General features: G+C 41.2%; 1 protein-coding gene across 1 annotated transcript in view; it reads right to left on the bottom strand.

Moving 5' to 3' along the window:
- Positions 1 to 17,355, bottom strand: part of ACO1 (aconitase 1) — a 40,247-nt gene that overhangs the window by 1,244 nt on the left and 21,648 nt on the right. The window contains exons 7-20 of the mRNA XM_054053711.1: positions 16,504 to 16,643; positions 15,345 to 15,516; positions 14,799 to 14,899; positions 13,644 to 13,760; positions 12,344 to 12,503; positions 7,814 to 7,949; positions 7,208 to 7,292; positions 6,783 to 6,939; positions 5,710 to 5,834; positions 4,801 to 4,905; positions 4,002 to 4,144; positions 2,431 to 2,578; positions 1,892 to 2,014; positions 659 to 844 (exon numbers count right to left, since the gene is read on the bottom strand). Coding sequence (XP_053909686.1) covers positions 659 to 844; positions 1,892 to 2,014; positions 2,431 to 2,578; positions 4,002 to 4,144; positions 4,801 to 4,905; positions 5,710 to 5,834; positions 6,783 to 6,939; positions 7,208 to 7,292; positions 7,814 to 7,949; positions 12,344 to 12,503; positions 13,644 to 13,760; positions 14,799 to 14,899; positions 15,345 to 15,516; positions 16,504 to 16,643 — 1,898 coding nt within the window. The remainder of the gene's footprint in view (positions 1 to 658; positions 845 to 1,891; positions 2,015 to 2,430; positions 2,579 to 4,001; positions 4,145 to 4,800; positions 4,906 to 5,709; positions 5,835 to 6,782; positions 6,940 to 7,207; positions 7,293 to 7,813; positions 7,950 to 12,343; positions 12,504 to 13,643; positions 13,761 to 14,798; positions 14,900 to 15,344; positions 15,517 to 16,503; positions 16,644 to 17,355) is intronic.

The following is a 17,355-nucleotide window of genomic DNA, read 5'->3' as shown; positions in this document are numbered from 1 at the left end:
AAAAAAACCTATTGTTAGACACTAATCCAGGGAGGCCACCTGCATTAAATGAGCACACAATGAGTAAATTGTTTTGCTAACAGCAGTATAAAAACCAGACTTTGATACTATTAGTAAAGTAAGTCGGTTTTTAGATGCTAATATTTTTCATCAAAAGGCATAGATTTGAAGGCAAAGCTAGACAAAAAGCAGTCTTCCAAATACAAGGCCTTAGCTTTAGGTAGATTTTATGCTGGGTACGCTTTGACTTCATTTTGAATGTTACAGCACACAATATTCTCTCTGATGAATTGTCAACGAACTATTTTGATTTTAAATTAATTTTAATAAAGTAGTTGAATTTAATACTCACAACTTTCTAATGTACTTCGAACATTTAACCAAGACAGAAAAATTTATAGTGGACTTTGAAAGACTGCTTCAAAATACAGGACTATTTAGTGCTAAATAAAACAGTTTGGGCGTGCTGCCTTTATATCCCATTACAGCAAATCCCTATTATAACGACTGTTTTCATCATCTTTACCATCTCAATTCTTCTCCCTACCTCAAGTGAGAGAAGCTTACTGCCCTGTGAAAGTATATTGTGTGAAGAAATTGTTAAATTTTGAGTAAAACCACAGTGATTCAGAAATTTCAGCCCTTTGATGTCTCATACCTTAATCTGGACGTTCATTTGCGGCTTGAGTTTTTCAGGAATGATAATCGTGTAACGCTCCCGTCCAGTGAGTCCTAAAGTCCTTGCATCTTCTCCAGGTAAATACTGCAGAGGAATCACTCCCATCCCTACTAGGTTGCTTCGATGAATTCTCTCATAGCTTTCAGCAAGCACAGCCTTGACACCCTGGGAAATACACAACAGATATCATTAACTTCATGGTTCAGATTAGCCTTTCTGTGCTCATAGGAAGGAAACTGGTAGGTTTGTGGTCCCCTCCATTTCCTTTACCAGCTATTGGTAGAGTTAGCAGGTCTGTCTGACAGCAGACAAGTCCAGGATGACTTGACTATACATTATCTTTCAAACACCTTTAAAAGGAATCTGATTGTCAAAAAATTACACATGCTCTCTCATGAATCCTGCACAGGTCTTTAACGTGTTGTACGTGGTGCAGCACTAGGCATTTCTGCAAGTCTTCTAATTCAATGTTGCTCTCCTACACTACAAGCTCCAGGATGCAATTTAATTTATTTCTAATTTTTTACATGTCAATACAGTTAAGACAAGAAAAAAAATAACTCAAAGATTTGGAAGAAAGATGGAAGAAAAACACCCCAAACTTCGACAACTGTAATTTCAAACACCAACTCTCCTAAAATATTGTTGAATAATACCCACACTATTGTCTTCATGAATTCCAGGCCAAGAAAGCCTGAACCAGAATTTGGGCTGGTAAGTAGTGTAAGAGAGGACAAATTAAGAATAAAAGAGATATCTCACTGTACATGGATTTCGATTAGGCTCCTGTAACAACACTGCTAAGCATCTCAGCAATCTGCACAATGAACCCATGCTAAGTTTCCTTTTCACTGACTACTTTTCTCTTACATCTCCCATCTTCCCTGCTAAGTAAGCTGGAGGAGGCCAATATAAGCAGATACAAGGTTTACCAGATTACGGGAAGCAAAAGTAAAGAAACTGACCTTTCTAGTTATAGTCTTGTGGATTTCTAGCTGAAGATCAGTAAAGGCTTCCAGACTGAACAGAATCTATTAATATTTCAATAGCTTTTGCAATTCTGCTGTGGTTCTTAGAGGCAGCTGAGATTTCAAAATAGCTCTTGCTACCAAAAGTGAGAATGAGCTACCCAGGATGTTGGTCATAACCTAGTCTTCCCGACGAATGCACTTTTGAGCACTGTCCACCTCCTAGTTTATTGTAGCTACTCACCAAGAGGAAAGGTCCTTTTGCTGCCCAGTCTCTGGAACTTCCTGCACCGTATTCCTTCCCAGCCAGCACAATTAGAGGATGGCCGGCCTGCTTGTATCTTTCTGCAGCATCAAACACGTCCAGCTGGAATGAAAATGCCACACATTTTATAGACATTTTGGGGATGGAAGCACAGTTCAGGGGAAAGAAGGGAAAAAGTGCCCCATATAAATAGCAGAAGCCCACACTTTCCACCACACGGTACTGTAAGGATATTAAACACATAGTGCTTTGTGACTTCTAGCTTTATCTCACTCCCAACACAAACCTGCACCTTCCGCTACTGCTTCTACAGTAGTTATATTCTCCACTGATTTCCTTAATAGCCCCACATTATGTAGGTATGCATGAACTGCTGCCCTAGGTCAGTACAGATCCTGTCCCCTCATTACCTTCAATTAAAATGCACTTAAGTAAATGATCTAACTGTAAGAAGGAAAACCACTACTAATCCACTCTACTGTCAATGAGCCTCAGTGTATTGCAGCATGTGTACTTACAATTTCTCCAGAAGGGAAATGGACTGTCTGAGGTCCTTGCTTATCAATAAATTTGTTCACCAAGCGAATGTTTGCAAATGTTCCTCTGGCCATGACAGCATCGTTCCCTCTGCGAGAACCATAAGAATTGAAGTCTCTAGGAGTCAAACTATTAAAGGAAAAAAAAAAATTAAAAAGAGGAAACTTGTATTGGTTTTGCATTGAAGCAGTCTGTGCTTCAAAGAAAGAACGTAATGAACTGGTTGTTTCTGATGCACAGATGTACACAGTTCCAATCACAGCACTAGCATCCAGTTAGCTGATGCTTCTACTTTTAGTATTTTTTTAAGGGAAAAAAAATAATTTAAAAAAATAGAAATCTGCCTACAGCTGGTCACAGAAAGCAGTATTATCATCCCTTGCCCTAGAAAACAGTATCTGACAGTGTTACAAAGATATAGTTCATATTAGGACATAAGACTCAATAAAATTCTTTTCTTAATAGCTGGCTACTAAGAATCCTGATTATTTATATTACCATAGCATCTAGAACAAGGGTAGAAACACCATTGTGCTAACATCTCAAAGGCAGAGACAGACCCTGCTACAAATTAAAACTGCACGAGAAAAATTTCAGTTGCAAACAGAGATACAGGAATGAGGGGACGCTCCAGTCTAACCAGTAAACACAAAGTCTGGTGGAATGTGACAGAAAACTGGACTGTTTGCATTGGGCTACATCCAAACATCAGCTCTGACATACAACATCTGTTTTGTAATGCATGTAGAACTATTTGGATTTCAAAGTAAGGGATAGCAGGAGGCCAAAGAGTCCAGAGCAGTTAGTTTTCAGTAGATCATACAGTTCTAATAATCTTCCTCTCCAGAATTATTACATCTAGTGTTTTTTTTTAACAATGTCAGTGCTGTTCCTTGAAACACCACTGAAGTTGTAAGAAGTGCTAAACCAGAGAATAAAACTTACATTATCTGTGAAGACCGAATACCACAACTCAGCAAGTCCTACCTTTGCCTTAAGCTGAACTCAGAGTACTAAACTGACAAGCTGGCCATTGAAAAAGACCAACATTTTACAGCAGTTTGGACTCCAACCACAATAGTTTCACCAGTTTTTGTAGCTGCACTGAATCCTAAACTTCTGGATGTTCTGTTGCTCCTGATAGCCTAGATCTGTGAAATAGCTGCACATGCCAGAAGTGAGTATAGAACCAATTTTTGAGATTGAGTATTATAATTTTGCTTCAGTAGGGAGACAAATCTTGACTTTTATTTATAAGTAGACTTATTGCAAAAACTAGCCTGATAGCTATCTTCTTTCCCCCTCTCCATATAAAGGTCTTCAGCTCTCCAGTGTAACAGATGTGCATACTCTGTGCAAGTTTTTACATACGTTGAGAGCTGCTGAAACAGCAAAGAAATGCTTTTCTTTCTTTTTTTTTAATATATTGTCCAGGCATCTATCAAGGTATACAAGTGTATGTGTGCAGAAAGCAAATATGTGTGCCTGTAACATGGTATAGTAGCTGTGTCTCATTTCCTCTTCCCAACTTATAACAAGAAATACTGCTTACCCTCTGCTGGTCAAATAACGGGCTGCAGGACTATTTCTTGCTATATTCCCAGCTGGAGATATGTGGTCAGTTGTCACAGAATCCCCAAAACTCAAAAGGACATAAGCATCTTCTATTGTTTTTGGGGTCTGAAGAGCCAAAGTCTAAACCACCAGAAATACAAACAAAATCAGTAAAATACGACACGGAGCTCCTTTACCTTTCTCGAATTTGCAAAATAAAGTCTCACATTTTACACTACTTGGAAGAAAGAAAAAAACACAACCCCATCAAAAACATTTATGTTTTTGAAAAAAAAATTATGTCCTGTCTGTCCATCAGCAAGTTCATACATGAAGAAAACAGATAAGGCAAAAAAAAAAAACAGCTGAGGCTTCCTGTGACACATGCATGAATGTAGATGAAAACCCAAGATTCCTGGATATCTGCATGCACTGAAATCTGTATTTTCTTCTAAATGGTACTGAAACAGCCATCTGAACTCTGAACTACTTGCCAGCAGACAGAATTGTGGGGTTTGTTTCCTGTCGCTTTTACCTCACTTGTTTCGTGACTATTTAAAGGTATATCAGTTTAAAAGGAAAAGGAGACTTTCTAAAAACCCTGAAATGACAGGGAATCCTTACAATTTTCATATTCACTCACACCTGTGTATTAAAATCAACAGAATAGTGTAATTCTAACATCTGAGGCCTCAATAGGCTATGAAGGATGCTCCCAGGCCCCTTGAAGTGGCTTTGCTTCACCTTTAGCATTACTACACACCTTGGCTTGATTCAAAGGGAAAGCGTGCACATACCAGACCATCAAAGAAAGGTGGAGACTTGATGTAAGTTGACTTGGGATTCCAAGTATATAGTTTATCTGAAGGAGCATCTAAGGCATTCCAAGATTTGTTTACAGTCTGGAAAACACACAGAAATATCCTTGATTTCTAAGTTTCGGAGAAGCAACAGAATTGCTTTAGAATCCAGGGAAATTACTTATTTTCCTTCAGCAATAGTTTTGGGTATTTTTTAAAGCACTTTGGGAAATTCTTATGACAATATAAATTATGGTTTTGTTTTGTTTTTTGAGGTTTTACATTGGTTTGGATTTCTTTGGGTTTTTTTTACAATTCTATCTATTAAAAGAATTAGGAAACCCCTCACTTTAAGACAAAAGAAGAGCTGCTTGTCCAGTTTTCTGACAGTAATCTGTATTATGCACACAGATAAATAAACTTCATAATAATAAAGTGTTATCACTAATTTTAAGAAGCTTTCCTAACACGTAAACCTTAAGAACATTGTTTTTCAATGCCTAAGAAAGGCTTGCAGGAAGACATTGGCAAGTATAAGTTTTTTTATAATATCAATGGTGTGAAATAATGCAATGAGTTTTATGTCATCTGGAGAAAAACAAACATCTGTAAAGCTGGAAAAGCTCACTTCCAAATACCAGCCTGGGCTTAGTCTTTTAAAACATATCATCTACATATTACATTAAAAAAATCATTGAGGAGTATTCTTCAGGACACCACCTGCTACAAGAACGAATTAATTAACCAGAAGCCATTTAAAAAAACCCAACACATTTGAATAATTGTCAGAACAGGTGCAACAGCAGCATAAAGAAAATGTTCATTTCATTATCAAGAGTAGCTTATTCAGCATCTTCAGAATAGCACAGTGTATCAATCAAACTACTGCCCAGGGGATTAATTCACCTCTATTTTTTGGTAGACCTCCTTGAACATCCCAGGAATAACAAACTGACGCTCAACAGCCTGAATCTCATCTCTCGTTGGCCAGATATCTTTCAGGAAAATCTTCTTCCCCGAAGTAGTTATTCCTGCAGAAAATGGCATTGTTAAGTTTGTTGTGGGAGGAAGGGAAAGGGAGGGGAAGGAGGGAGGAAGGGAGGGGAAGGAGGGAGGGAAGGAGGGAGGGAGGGAGGGAGGGAGGGAGGGAGGAAGGGAGGAAGGGAGGGAGGAAGGGAGGGAGGGAGGGAGGGAGGAAGGGAGGAAGGGAGGGAGGAAGGGAGGGAGGGAGGAAGGGAGGAAGGGAGGAAGGGAGGAAGGGAGGAAGGGAGGAAGGGAGGAAGGGAGGAAGGAAGGGAGGAAGGAAGGGAGGAAGGAAGGGAGGAAGGAAGGGAGGAAGGAAGGGAGGGAGGGAGGGAGGAAGGAAGGGAGGGAGGGAGGGAGGAAGGGAGGAAGGAAGGGAGGGAGGAAGGAAGGGAGGAAGGAAGGAAGGAAGGAAGGAAGGAAGGAAGGAAGGAAGGAAGGAAGGAAGGAAGGAAGGAAATAAATAAATAAATAAATTTATTGCGGTGTCCTTCAGTTATGTGATCCTTCTAACCTTGGCATGTTCATGAGACAACTTATTTCACTTACAAGTGTTTGACAGAAGAGAGCCTCATAGACTTGAGGATGCCTGTACATAGGCCTTCTTTTGTGATTTCCAAAGGCCTTCCAGAAAAATTTACAGACCAGTTCAGTTTGGAAAGGATCTTTGAGGGCTGTCTAGCTCAACCAGCTGCTCAGTGGAAGTCTGCGAGGTCAGGTTGCTCATCTGCCGCCCAGATATAACCAAAGAGATGTCCCCGAGAAATACTTGTCAGGAACAGCTTTCCCCTTTCTCTATACTCCTTGTTGCTCTGTCTCTTAACAACTGTATGCTTTGCATCCCAGAAATGCTCAGTCGTCTGAAGCATGGCCCTAGGACAAATGTTTCTGAAGAGCTTAATTACAACCAGTTTAGTTTACAACCTGTGAAAACAAGCATTCTGACACTGTCTTACCCAAAGGGTCTTTCTCAAAGTCGATCCGGATAGTTCCTGCAATTGCATAGGCTATTACCAGTGGTGGGGAGGCTAGGTAGTTAGCACGGGTGTTGGGATGGACACGTCCTTCGAAATTCCTATTCCCAGACAACACACCCACTGCTACAAGGTCTCCCTGCAAGAGAGAGTTTGAGACAAAGGTAGCTGAGCTGCTTGTAGACTCCACACACCCAGCAGGTCTGCAGAGCTGCACTGTGCTGCAACATCAATGACTGGACAGTCACAGAACTGTCTCCTTCCAATCAATCCCAAAGCATTTCCCACAGAAAAGAGAATATTGACTGAATTTACTATGTGTACAGCTTAGAAGATTTAGTTCACAGTGTAACACAGCATGGAAGAGTGCACAAGAAGGAATAAGCTACACGGGAAAAGATGCGTACCTGTGTAATGGCCTCAACAACAGACTCTGGTAGGGGTCCACTATTGCCGATACATGTCATACAGCCATAACCCACCACATCAAACCTAGACAGAGCACAAAAAGCATCAGTGAACAAAAAAGTATCTTGGAGGAAGACGTTTAATGCCTTACCAGTTTGTTAGCATTAGGTTCAGAAAATCTACTATTTTAACAAATTAAGAGCTGCTGAAAACAGCATTATCACGAATACTCAGTTTTTGTCACTGCAGTCACTGTCTGTGCCTACAGAATGAAAATACTGGAAATGTGTTATCTAGCATAATGAACAATAATATAGTGCCATTTTTCATTTTTTAAAACCATTACTCTTGAAAAAACTCGTTTTCCTGCTTAAGAATATGAGTCTTCAAGGAGTTACAGCAAGTAACAGGCCTTCTCCCTCGCTGGCACACAGCCAGCCAGAACAGTAGCAGTGTATTAACTCACACAGGATCATGTAGTAGGGTATCTGTCATATCATTTCAGCTGTACAGAAAAACAGTTAATTCTCTTGCATCTCTTGTTGTCAACGCTTTTAGTTAATCAGCCACACAATAACAGTAAAAAAAAACCAAAACACTCTTACCCTAGCTGGGAAAGGTAACTCATAACTCCACTTTCCCTCAGATAGTAAGTGACAACCCCACTTCCTGGGGACAGGCTAGTTTTAATATATGGCTTCACTGTCAAACCAGCTTCAACAGCTTTCTTAGCAAGCAATCCTGAAAAATGTGAAAGACAGTTGCAGTTTCTCCTGGAAGTGGGACAGTTAGGTGGATCAACAGGTTAACAGGAATACCATTAAATAACTAAAGAACAGAAAATGCTCCATATCCATCAATGAAATGGTATGGTGAGTCAACACCACTAACCCCACAATAAGCAGCTACAGCTCAAGTGCTCTGTTGACCTGTAAATGCAGTCTGCAATTTCTGTTGCACCGTAAAGCTGCTGGAAGTTGCATTCAATAACATGCTTACACTGGGGCAGCATGTAGACATTCAAAACTCAGAGAGTTAAACAAACACTGTTCATAAGAAAGAGCTGGTGACTGGAAGAAGGGTAACGTTGTGCCCATTTTTAAAAAGGGTAGAAAAGATGACCCTAAAAACTACTGACCTGTCAGCCTTACCTCTGTGCCTGGGAAGATCATGGAAAACATCCTCCTAGAAGCTATGCTAAAGCACAAGGAGGACAGGGAGGTGATTAATGGCACATTAATGAAGCATGGCTTCACCAGGGGCAAGTCCTGTCTGATCAACTTGGTGGCTTTCTATGACGGGGTATCTGCAGCAGTGGACACGGGTAAACCATCGGATGTGATCTATCTAGACTTCTGTAAAGCCTTTGACGTAGTCCCCCACAACATCCTTCTCTCTAAATTGGAGAGATATGGATTTGATGGGTGAACAGTAAGGTGGATAAGAAACTCGTTGGACAGTTGTATTCAAGGAGTAGTCAGCAATGGCTCAAAGTCCAGATGGAGATCTGGATGAGTGGTGTCCCTCAGGAGTCTGTACTGGAACCAGTGCTGTTCAATATCTCTATCAATGATATTGACAGCGAGATTGAGTGCACCCTTAGCAAGTTTGCGGCTGACACCAAGCTGAGTGATGTAGTTGCCACATCAGAAGGATGGGGTGTCATCCAGAAGGACTTGGACAGGCTGGAGAAGTGGGCCTCTGAGAACCTCATGAGGTTCAACAAGGCCAAGTGCAAGGTCCTGCACCTGGGTCGGGGCAATCCCTGTTTTCAGTACACAATGGGGGATGACGTGCTAGTGAGCAGCCCTGCAGAGAAGGACTTGTGGGCGCTGGTCAATGAGAAGCTCAACATGAGCCAGCAATGTGCGCTTGCAGCCCAGAAGGCCAACCATATCCTGGGCTGCATCAAAAGAAGCGTGGCCAGCAGGGCCAGGGAAGGGATTCTCCCCCTCTATTCCTCTCTTGTGAGACCTCACCTGGAGTTCTGTGTCCAGTTCTGGAATCCTCAACATAAGAAGGATATGGAACTGTTGGAACAGGTGCAGAGGAGGGCTACAAAGATGATCGGAGGGCTGGAGCATCTTCCTTATGAGGACAGGCTAAGAGCTTTGGGCTTGTTCAGCCTGGAGAAGAGAAGGCTCAGAGGAGATCTTATAGCAACATTCCAGTACCTGAAGAGGGCTTACAGGAAAGCTGGAGAGGGGCTATTCACAAAGGCTAGTGGGGATAGGTCCAGAGGGAATGAGTATAAACTGCAGGGGCACATTTAGACTAGACATTAGGAAGAATTTCTTCACTATATGTGATGAGACACCGGCACAGGTTGCCTAGGGAGGTTGTGGATGTCCCATCCCTGGAGGTGTTCAAGGCCAGGTTGGATGGGGCCTTGGGCAGCCTAATTTAGTGGGATGCTTATGGCAGGGGGATTGGAACTAGATGATCTTTAAGGTCCCTTCCAACCCTAACTATTCTATGATTCTATGAAATTAATAAAAGTTCTTGGTCTTCCCAGAAACAGCGTTCTTCCCACTCCAGAATCCAGACATTGTTTGACCACAAACTGAAACAATACGTGTTATCAACTTGACTCTCACAGAATTTGAAATACTGCAGCAAATTAGTAAATACAGCTTGCTGAAAAGAATTCTACCCCAGTCAAAACCAGGACACTGTTTCACAAGAAATGCAATGAAGAACTGTTCAACTTCCCACTTACAGTGGTCTACTGACCCAGTGTTGAAATAACTACCAACATATGACATCCTGCCCTCAGAAGCAGAAAGCTAGGAAAGTACCAACTCTGGCCCTAATCATGAACAAGCTATTTCATGATCTACAGCTTGTTGCAGGAGTGCTCTTTTACCACTCCTGGATTTGTAACACGCAGAGATGCTAACATATTTATTCTGGATTTCTTCCTCTTAAATTAACTGACCATACACAGATGAATGTTCAGAAAACAAGGCTCCTCCAGCCCTTTCCCAGGATGGACATAGCAGCTATGCAAACTATGCAAAACATTCCCATGCCCCACTCCTCTCACACAACCACTTAGATAAGAAAATATATATCAGTTCTGCTTTGATCCAACATGATCTCCAACAGGAAGATGTCATCAAACCGCTTTGTTTTCGCCAGCTGTTTGGCAGCTCTGTTAGACACGATCCTCCATTTATAAGTGCTGTGGGCAAATCACAGAATGGTTTGGGTTGGAAGGGACCATGAAGGTCATTTAATCCAATCCCCCTGCAGCAGGTAGGAACATCTTCAACCAGATTGGGTTGTTAGAGCTCCATCCAACCTGACCTTGAAAGTTTCCAGGGATGTAGCATTTACAGCCTCTCCGGGCAACCTGTGCCAGTGTTTCACTACTCTCAGCATAAAAAGTTTCTTCCTAATACCTAAACTTTTCTTCTTTTAGTTTAAAACCATTTTCCCTTGTCCTATTGCCACAGGCCCTACTAATAAGTTTTTTTCCATCTTTCTTACAAGCCCCCTTTAAGTACTGAAAGGCTGCAATAAGGTCTCCCCAGAGTCTTCTCTTCTCCAGGCTGAACAACCCCAACTCTTTCAAGCATCTCTTCAAATGAGGAGTTTCAGCCCTCTGATAACTTTGGTGGCCCTTCTCTGGACCCTTTCCAACAGGTTCATGTCTTTCCTGTGCTGATGGCTGCAGAGCTGGACACTGGTGTGATCTCACCAGAGCAGAGTAGAGGGGTGGAATCACCTCTCTCACCTTGCTGCTCACACTTCTTTTGATGCAATACAGAATATAGCTGGCCTTTTCAGCTGTAAGCGTACATTGCCAGCTCATGTCCAGTTCTCATCTAACAGGACCCCCAGCCTTACACCAACTGTTATCTCCATTTGGAGGTGTAAAGTGAATTGGGACACCTCATTCAATTCTGTTCCTCTCAAAGTGGTAATAAGAGCGGGTCTCTCCTTTACTTCCCTTTCCACCCCACATCCTGGTTTATGATGGATTTTGTCCTTGTTCACACGAACTAAAAGACCTTTTGTGCCTGGGGAAAGGGTGAGCTGCCAGTATTGTAGAGCACCCAAAGAAACATGCTAGCCCAAGAAAACGTGACAAATATCACTTTGAGAAACTAAACAGAAAGTGATTGTTATCAAAAGCTGTCCACAAATCAAGATCTTCCTAGCACCGCAGAGGAACAAAGGAGACAAATTACGTGACTTCAACAACTAAGTAATCCCCTCTGGTCAAGGACCTTTTCACTGCTCATTACACATCCCTTCCAATCATTGTGGAAAAAAATCTGCATCCTACAGTCTGACAGACTAGGCAGTCCTAATGCAGTGACTATCTTACAGTGATCAGCAATGTTTATGCATATGTTTGTGAAGCAGAGAAAGAAATATGCAAGCATGAAGCCAAGCATCTGATAGAGAGGGCTGAACTGGGCTAGTATAGACTGAACCCTTTGAGCTGACTCTTCATTCATGTTTTTTTAACAGAAGCACACATTTGGAATGAGAAATTTTCTGCCCAGATTGGCTAGGTTAAAAATGAATAACTCCTGGCCTGAGATTTAAGAAAAACAACTCAGACTACTGTTTTGTTTTATTTGAACAGTGATAAGCAAGAAAGCCTGGGACACAAAGCCCACCTCTCAACAGTTCTTAAGATGCAGTTAAGATATAAATGATGAGGCTCTGAAAGGTGACAATCCCAGAGAATACAATTTTCCAGCTCTGCAGACTCCCCACATGCCCTCAGACTCTTGCTCTAACAACTTGATACACCTCTAGCTAAGCATATGTTTGTACTCTGCTGCCAGATCAGAGCACCTTCAGACTTAAACCCATAGACCATTCTTCACTGTCCCTCTTCCTGTCACTATGACTTTCAAAAGCCTCTTCTCAGCTCTATGTATCAGCTTCTACGGATCTGAAGAAGTGTCAGAAGAGCTGGTTAATTCAGTTCCAGCTTGCCCTGTAGAGAAGATTCAGAATTCCTTCTGCTACTCTTAGGGACTACGCTCAGCTTCAGCACTCCAAATGACAACACAAGCACTGTGCACGTAGAATTACATCAGTGTTGTGTTTGTCTTTAGAACTCACAGCCAGAGCCACAGAGAAACTACTGCACTTTAAGCAAACAAACTTACCTGCTCCCAACATAACCGAGGGGTTACTGGTGTTTGTACAGCTTGTAATGGCCGCAATCACTACTGAACCGTGAGCAAGCTCGAAGTCACAGCCCTCAAAATTAAATTTGACTACACTGTTGTGTCGGTCCGGAGCAATCTGGAATCCTTTGAACCCTTGCTGTAAAGAGGAGAAAGTAAGAATCAAAAGGATGTGATTAATAGAAATATTTTGACTGAAAATTAGTATGCGCTATGAATTTCACAAATAAGACACGTCAGTCACACCTATTCTTGCACTTTTAGCTCTGCTGCTGAAGGCTAGCATCAAAGCAATGTCAGACTAGTCAGTCAAAGCAATGGATAAAACTTATTTTTCTGGAGTCTATCCTATTCTCTGTTCATTGATAAAATCGGCACCCTTAAATTTGCATTTTCTTTCTCCATGACTATATCCTTCTGGAGATTGCTCAGAGGCTTCTTATTCCCATGTGCTTCACATTCTTGAACACGTGTAGTCTTGTTACACAAACTAGTTCTGAGATTTTAGCTGTAACACACAAGACTTTTAAGCTATGAATATCAAACAGGTCAAAGATACATGAAAAGCTGACTAGAGAGGCAAAAGCCTGAAGTTGAAAGAAAACCAAAGAGCAAGAAGGCAGGGTTCACACCACGAAAATTATGCTTAAGAGATCTGAAAGTATAAGGTCACTTAATGGAGTTTGGAACATATAATAAAACAATAATTACTGGGAAATGCTTAATTAAGTTTCTCGATTTACACTAGAGTTCTATACTGCCTTTAATAAGGGTGGGTGCCACATCAGGTAAGGATCCAAACTGATTTTGGAAATTTAAGTGTCTGGGTTTATTAATTCGAATTAAAATCTCATTCTCCTTTCAATGATCATTTCTGACTGGATGACATGGAGAGGGTTTTTTTTCCTGTCTTTACCACTAATACTGAAGAGTCACGGAGCCACAAGCAGTTCTGAAATACTGAATAGATCCAGTACTGAACAAAACTACCTTGTGGAGCTCAAGGCATAAACTGCTTGGAAAGCTGAAGAGCTAGGTGGTTAGCATGAGCTCAGTGTAGTAGCTACTTGGTCTACTCTAGCAACAACATTCATCGTGGCTAGTTCAGAAATCCACAGTGCAAGCAGAAACCATGTTAGGCCTAATGTTCTAAATTGCACTCAAATGTCCTGAGGCAAACAAACCACACAAAAGTTAACCCCAGAATGTAGTTCTTAAACACTAAACAACTTCTAGAAGCAGGCATTAGTTGGTATGCCCAAATGTTCCCAGTCCCTACCTTGGCTCCCAGACAAGTCTCAAAGTCCTTCTTCATATCTGACACAGCAACCTTGTCCTGAGGTCTTTTTGGTCCACTGCAGCAAGGCACAACAGTGTTAAGATCCAACTCAACAACCTATCAGCAAGAAGAACAGAGAGTGGTTCAGTAGTGCATGACAAGCTGTAGCTAGTCAAGCCACAGGTATGCTTACCCCTGCTGTTGAACCAAGGCTACGTCTGCACATCTTTACGTTTGTTTGCAGAAATTATCACAGATACACAAAAAGGGAATGACCAGAAGAAAAGGAACAGTACTATTATTACACCCTGACAGCTCCCAGATGCAACTCTTAGAAGTACCCCAGTTATTAAAAATCCAACATGTGACTCAAGCATCTAAACAATGTAGATCATTTTCAGAATTATGTTCTTTCATATGTTAGCAGCAGGGTCCTCTTCAGAAAACAATGATGTGAAGAAATCCTAGTACTGGCATAAACCAAAGCAGACTATTCATCTTGGCCTTGGGGAAAATGTTCAATGTCTACTATGAAACACAGATTACCGTATTTTCCAATTCCTCAACCGTGTTTCAACTTTGTTTTCATAGCGTGCTGCATCTTTCCATAATTACGGAGATTTCTGAATAATCATGCAAACCTGAACATAAGTTAAAAGATAAATTCTTACTATATAGAAAACCAGGATTATTCTTGAGTTTCCTAGGTACAGAGTAAGACCTCAATTTTCTTGCAGGGAAAATAGCTTGTGTGGTTTGTGGTTATCACACAGAGTTCCCAACTGGTCTGGTTCACACAGTAAAATAAAGTTGCTGAACAGAAGAAGGGTAAAACTGGGACAAGGCTTACACGAACAGCATCCACACTATCTTCATAGCTGCGTCTGGACTTGACTTCTCATAACTATGTGGATCAAACTGCAGAATTCGTAATAGCTAAAGCTCAACTGAGAGCCAATCTATTACCCAAGTCTTAATCCCTGGAGAGCCAGCCAGCTCACTCTGTTGGGCCCTAAGTTAAGACAGCTGTGTGACCAAGACAAAGGCTACCAAGTCCCTTGACTATTTCTTCATTTCTGTGAAAAAGAGACAACTGTCACACTAAAATAGGGCAGGGTATAAAGCAAGAAGCCATAAGACAGGGTAGTTTCTAACCTGTGTGAAGTCCGGATCCTGAGAGGAGTTCTTGAAATCCCTTAGCATTCCCACAGCCTCAAGATACTTTTTTGTGCACATAACTTTCTCTTTATCACGGCCTAAGGTGAAAGCCAGATATAGCAAAAAAGAAGTTCAATGTAATTGAGGCATATGATAGAAAAATTAAGAATTCAGAACAGGCTATTTCACTGTTCAAACTGTACATTGCGCTACAAGACCCCTTCAGCCCAAATATTAGCGACTCAGTAGAAACAAAGCAACTGAACAGACTTACCGACATCTGCAGAACAAAATCTTAGGTCACAGCTTCTGTCATATACACAAGCCAGATTCAGGTAGGGCTAAGCAAGCAGTTAACTGCAAAACGCTCTAAAACTCAGCCCTACCTAAACATAGACCCTAACAGTAATAATAAACAATATGGATAATAACTCAAGCTAAGAAGGCTCCACCTGATTCAACTCCAGTGCTTAGTACACCATATATACCTTGAGACCTTGCTTTCAATTACACTTTTAACTCATGGTATTTTCTTACACTCACCAGTTTGTATCAGGTACCCAATGCTAATATCATCCACTGGGAAATAGGCAGCTGTTGCTCCATACTCTGGACACATATTGGCAATGGTGGCTCGATCAGCAATTGACAGCTGGGCTACACCAGGACCAAAAAACTCCACGAATTTACCCACGACTCCAACTTGGCGAAGGTGCTGTTATAAAAATACAGTGCCTGTGTCATTGCTAGGTGTAAATCAACCCGAGCATGTACAAATTATGAAATTCCACTTACAATTTCAGATAAACTTTTACTGAAGGTTTCTATAGCCATTCGAAACAACAAAGCTTTGCTAAACTAAATCATGACGATGAGGACACAGAGATGCACACTTCCAATAATAAGGTACACTGGATTAACTTCTAACTTGCTCTTCCTCTCATTTAATCTGAAGACTATCTTAGAACAACTGTACTTTTCTCAACATGACATTCTAAGGAGAGAAGAACAGTGGGGGTCTGGAGCCAGTGAACACCTGGGGACACAGGAAGGATCAACTGCACAAGTATATGAATCAAACTGTAAATGACTGAACACACAATATCTGGATGGAGTCACTAAAAAATGCTGGCTTTCCCCATTTAGAGGTTCTCTCTAAAGACAGTATCCCATGATGAACATCTGTACCAGATTTCTGACCTCCAACATTAATGATGACCCACTTATAATACTCTTAATTCAGTCACGGTTCACACAGTAAATAAGCACATTATGAACATGTGACATGTGAGCCAAACATCTGCAGATCAAAGAAATCAGACTGCAGTGCTTATTGTCCATTTTCAGGTGTTATATTGCTTTATTTTAAAAGAGGACTTAAAAAAAGAAAGTCATGTTTCTTTTAGGACAGGAGAGAAACAAGATCCTTTTACAAGCACTCTTGTCCTAAAACAGGTCTGTACATGAGGATTTGAACAAGCCGCAAGACATCTATTTTGTCTCGCTTCTTTGCAGAGCAAATTTGCAGTTGTCCTTGGGCAGCTGATTCCAACCCACACACAGCAATAAAGCATAAAAAAAAATTCAAAATGACTACATGGAAGCAGACAGAGGGCTCTTAAGCACGCAGTACGGTGGCTCTTTCCTACAGAACATGCATAGCTTCCAGCAGTAATGGCAGAACAGTAGACATGTTCATTACCTTGGTAATGGTGAGCACAATGTCAGTGGATGTCACCAGCGGCTGAGGGTTTCCTAGCAGCTTATAGCCAACCACCTCAGGAAGCACCATGCTGATCGGCTGGCCCAACATCACTGCTTCTGCTTCAATGCCACCAACACCTGTATGAAACATAAGTATTAATTCCAACTATTCAGAGAGACAGTGAAATGTCAAGGATAAACCCATGAAGTGTGATCGACTGGTGATTACTCAAATTCAGGTGTGAAAGGGGAGAGAAGGCAGACAGCCAGGGGGCTTGGCTCTCTGCTAAGAAGTACTCCTCATCTTGCTTCAGTTCTTGTAAGGCTGGGCTTTTTAATATCTTTCTGTTCCTCAGCCATTACGTAGGATATTAGGCAAATCTAAGTAATCTTGGTGATGCTTATAATAATGTAAAACTTGTAGCTGATCACTTAAACATGCAATACATAAATAAAGAATGACTGACATGGCACTGAACACGGTGTTCTGTGAGTGAAACATATGCAGACCATGACTACTGGTCACCAAACAATAACTTAAAAGATACTTTGAAGGAAGGAAAGATTATTGGAGTAAAGAGAATAGACTGTTCTGAAGAACACTAACAGAAAAGCTACTTGTTTAGACAGAAATATCCTCCTTATGTCTATTAAAGTTTCAACAGGGCTAGGGCATGTGCAGGTAGAAGCCTTTGTGTAACCACATCTTCTGTATCAGAGGAACAAAACACAAGTCGTGGTTTTAATAAGGTAAAGTATCAAGACATCATAGTCATATGCGATCTAAAAGACCCATTACGTTTACCAGCAATTTGGTATTATGCAGTAGTTTTTTAACTTTCTGCCTGTA

The sequence above is a fragment of the Cuculus canorus genome, chromosome Z, assembly GCF_017976375.1.
Source record: "Cuculus canorus isolate bCucCan1 chromosome Z, bCucCan1.pri, whole genome shotgun sequence".
NCBI lineage: Eukaryota > Metazoa > Chordata > Aves > Cuculiformes > Cuculidae > Cuculus > Cuculus canorus.
The sequence above is the reverse complement of the archived record's forward strand: the minus strand, read 5'-3'. Positions and strand labels throughout refer to the sequence as shown.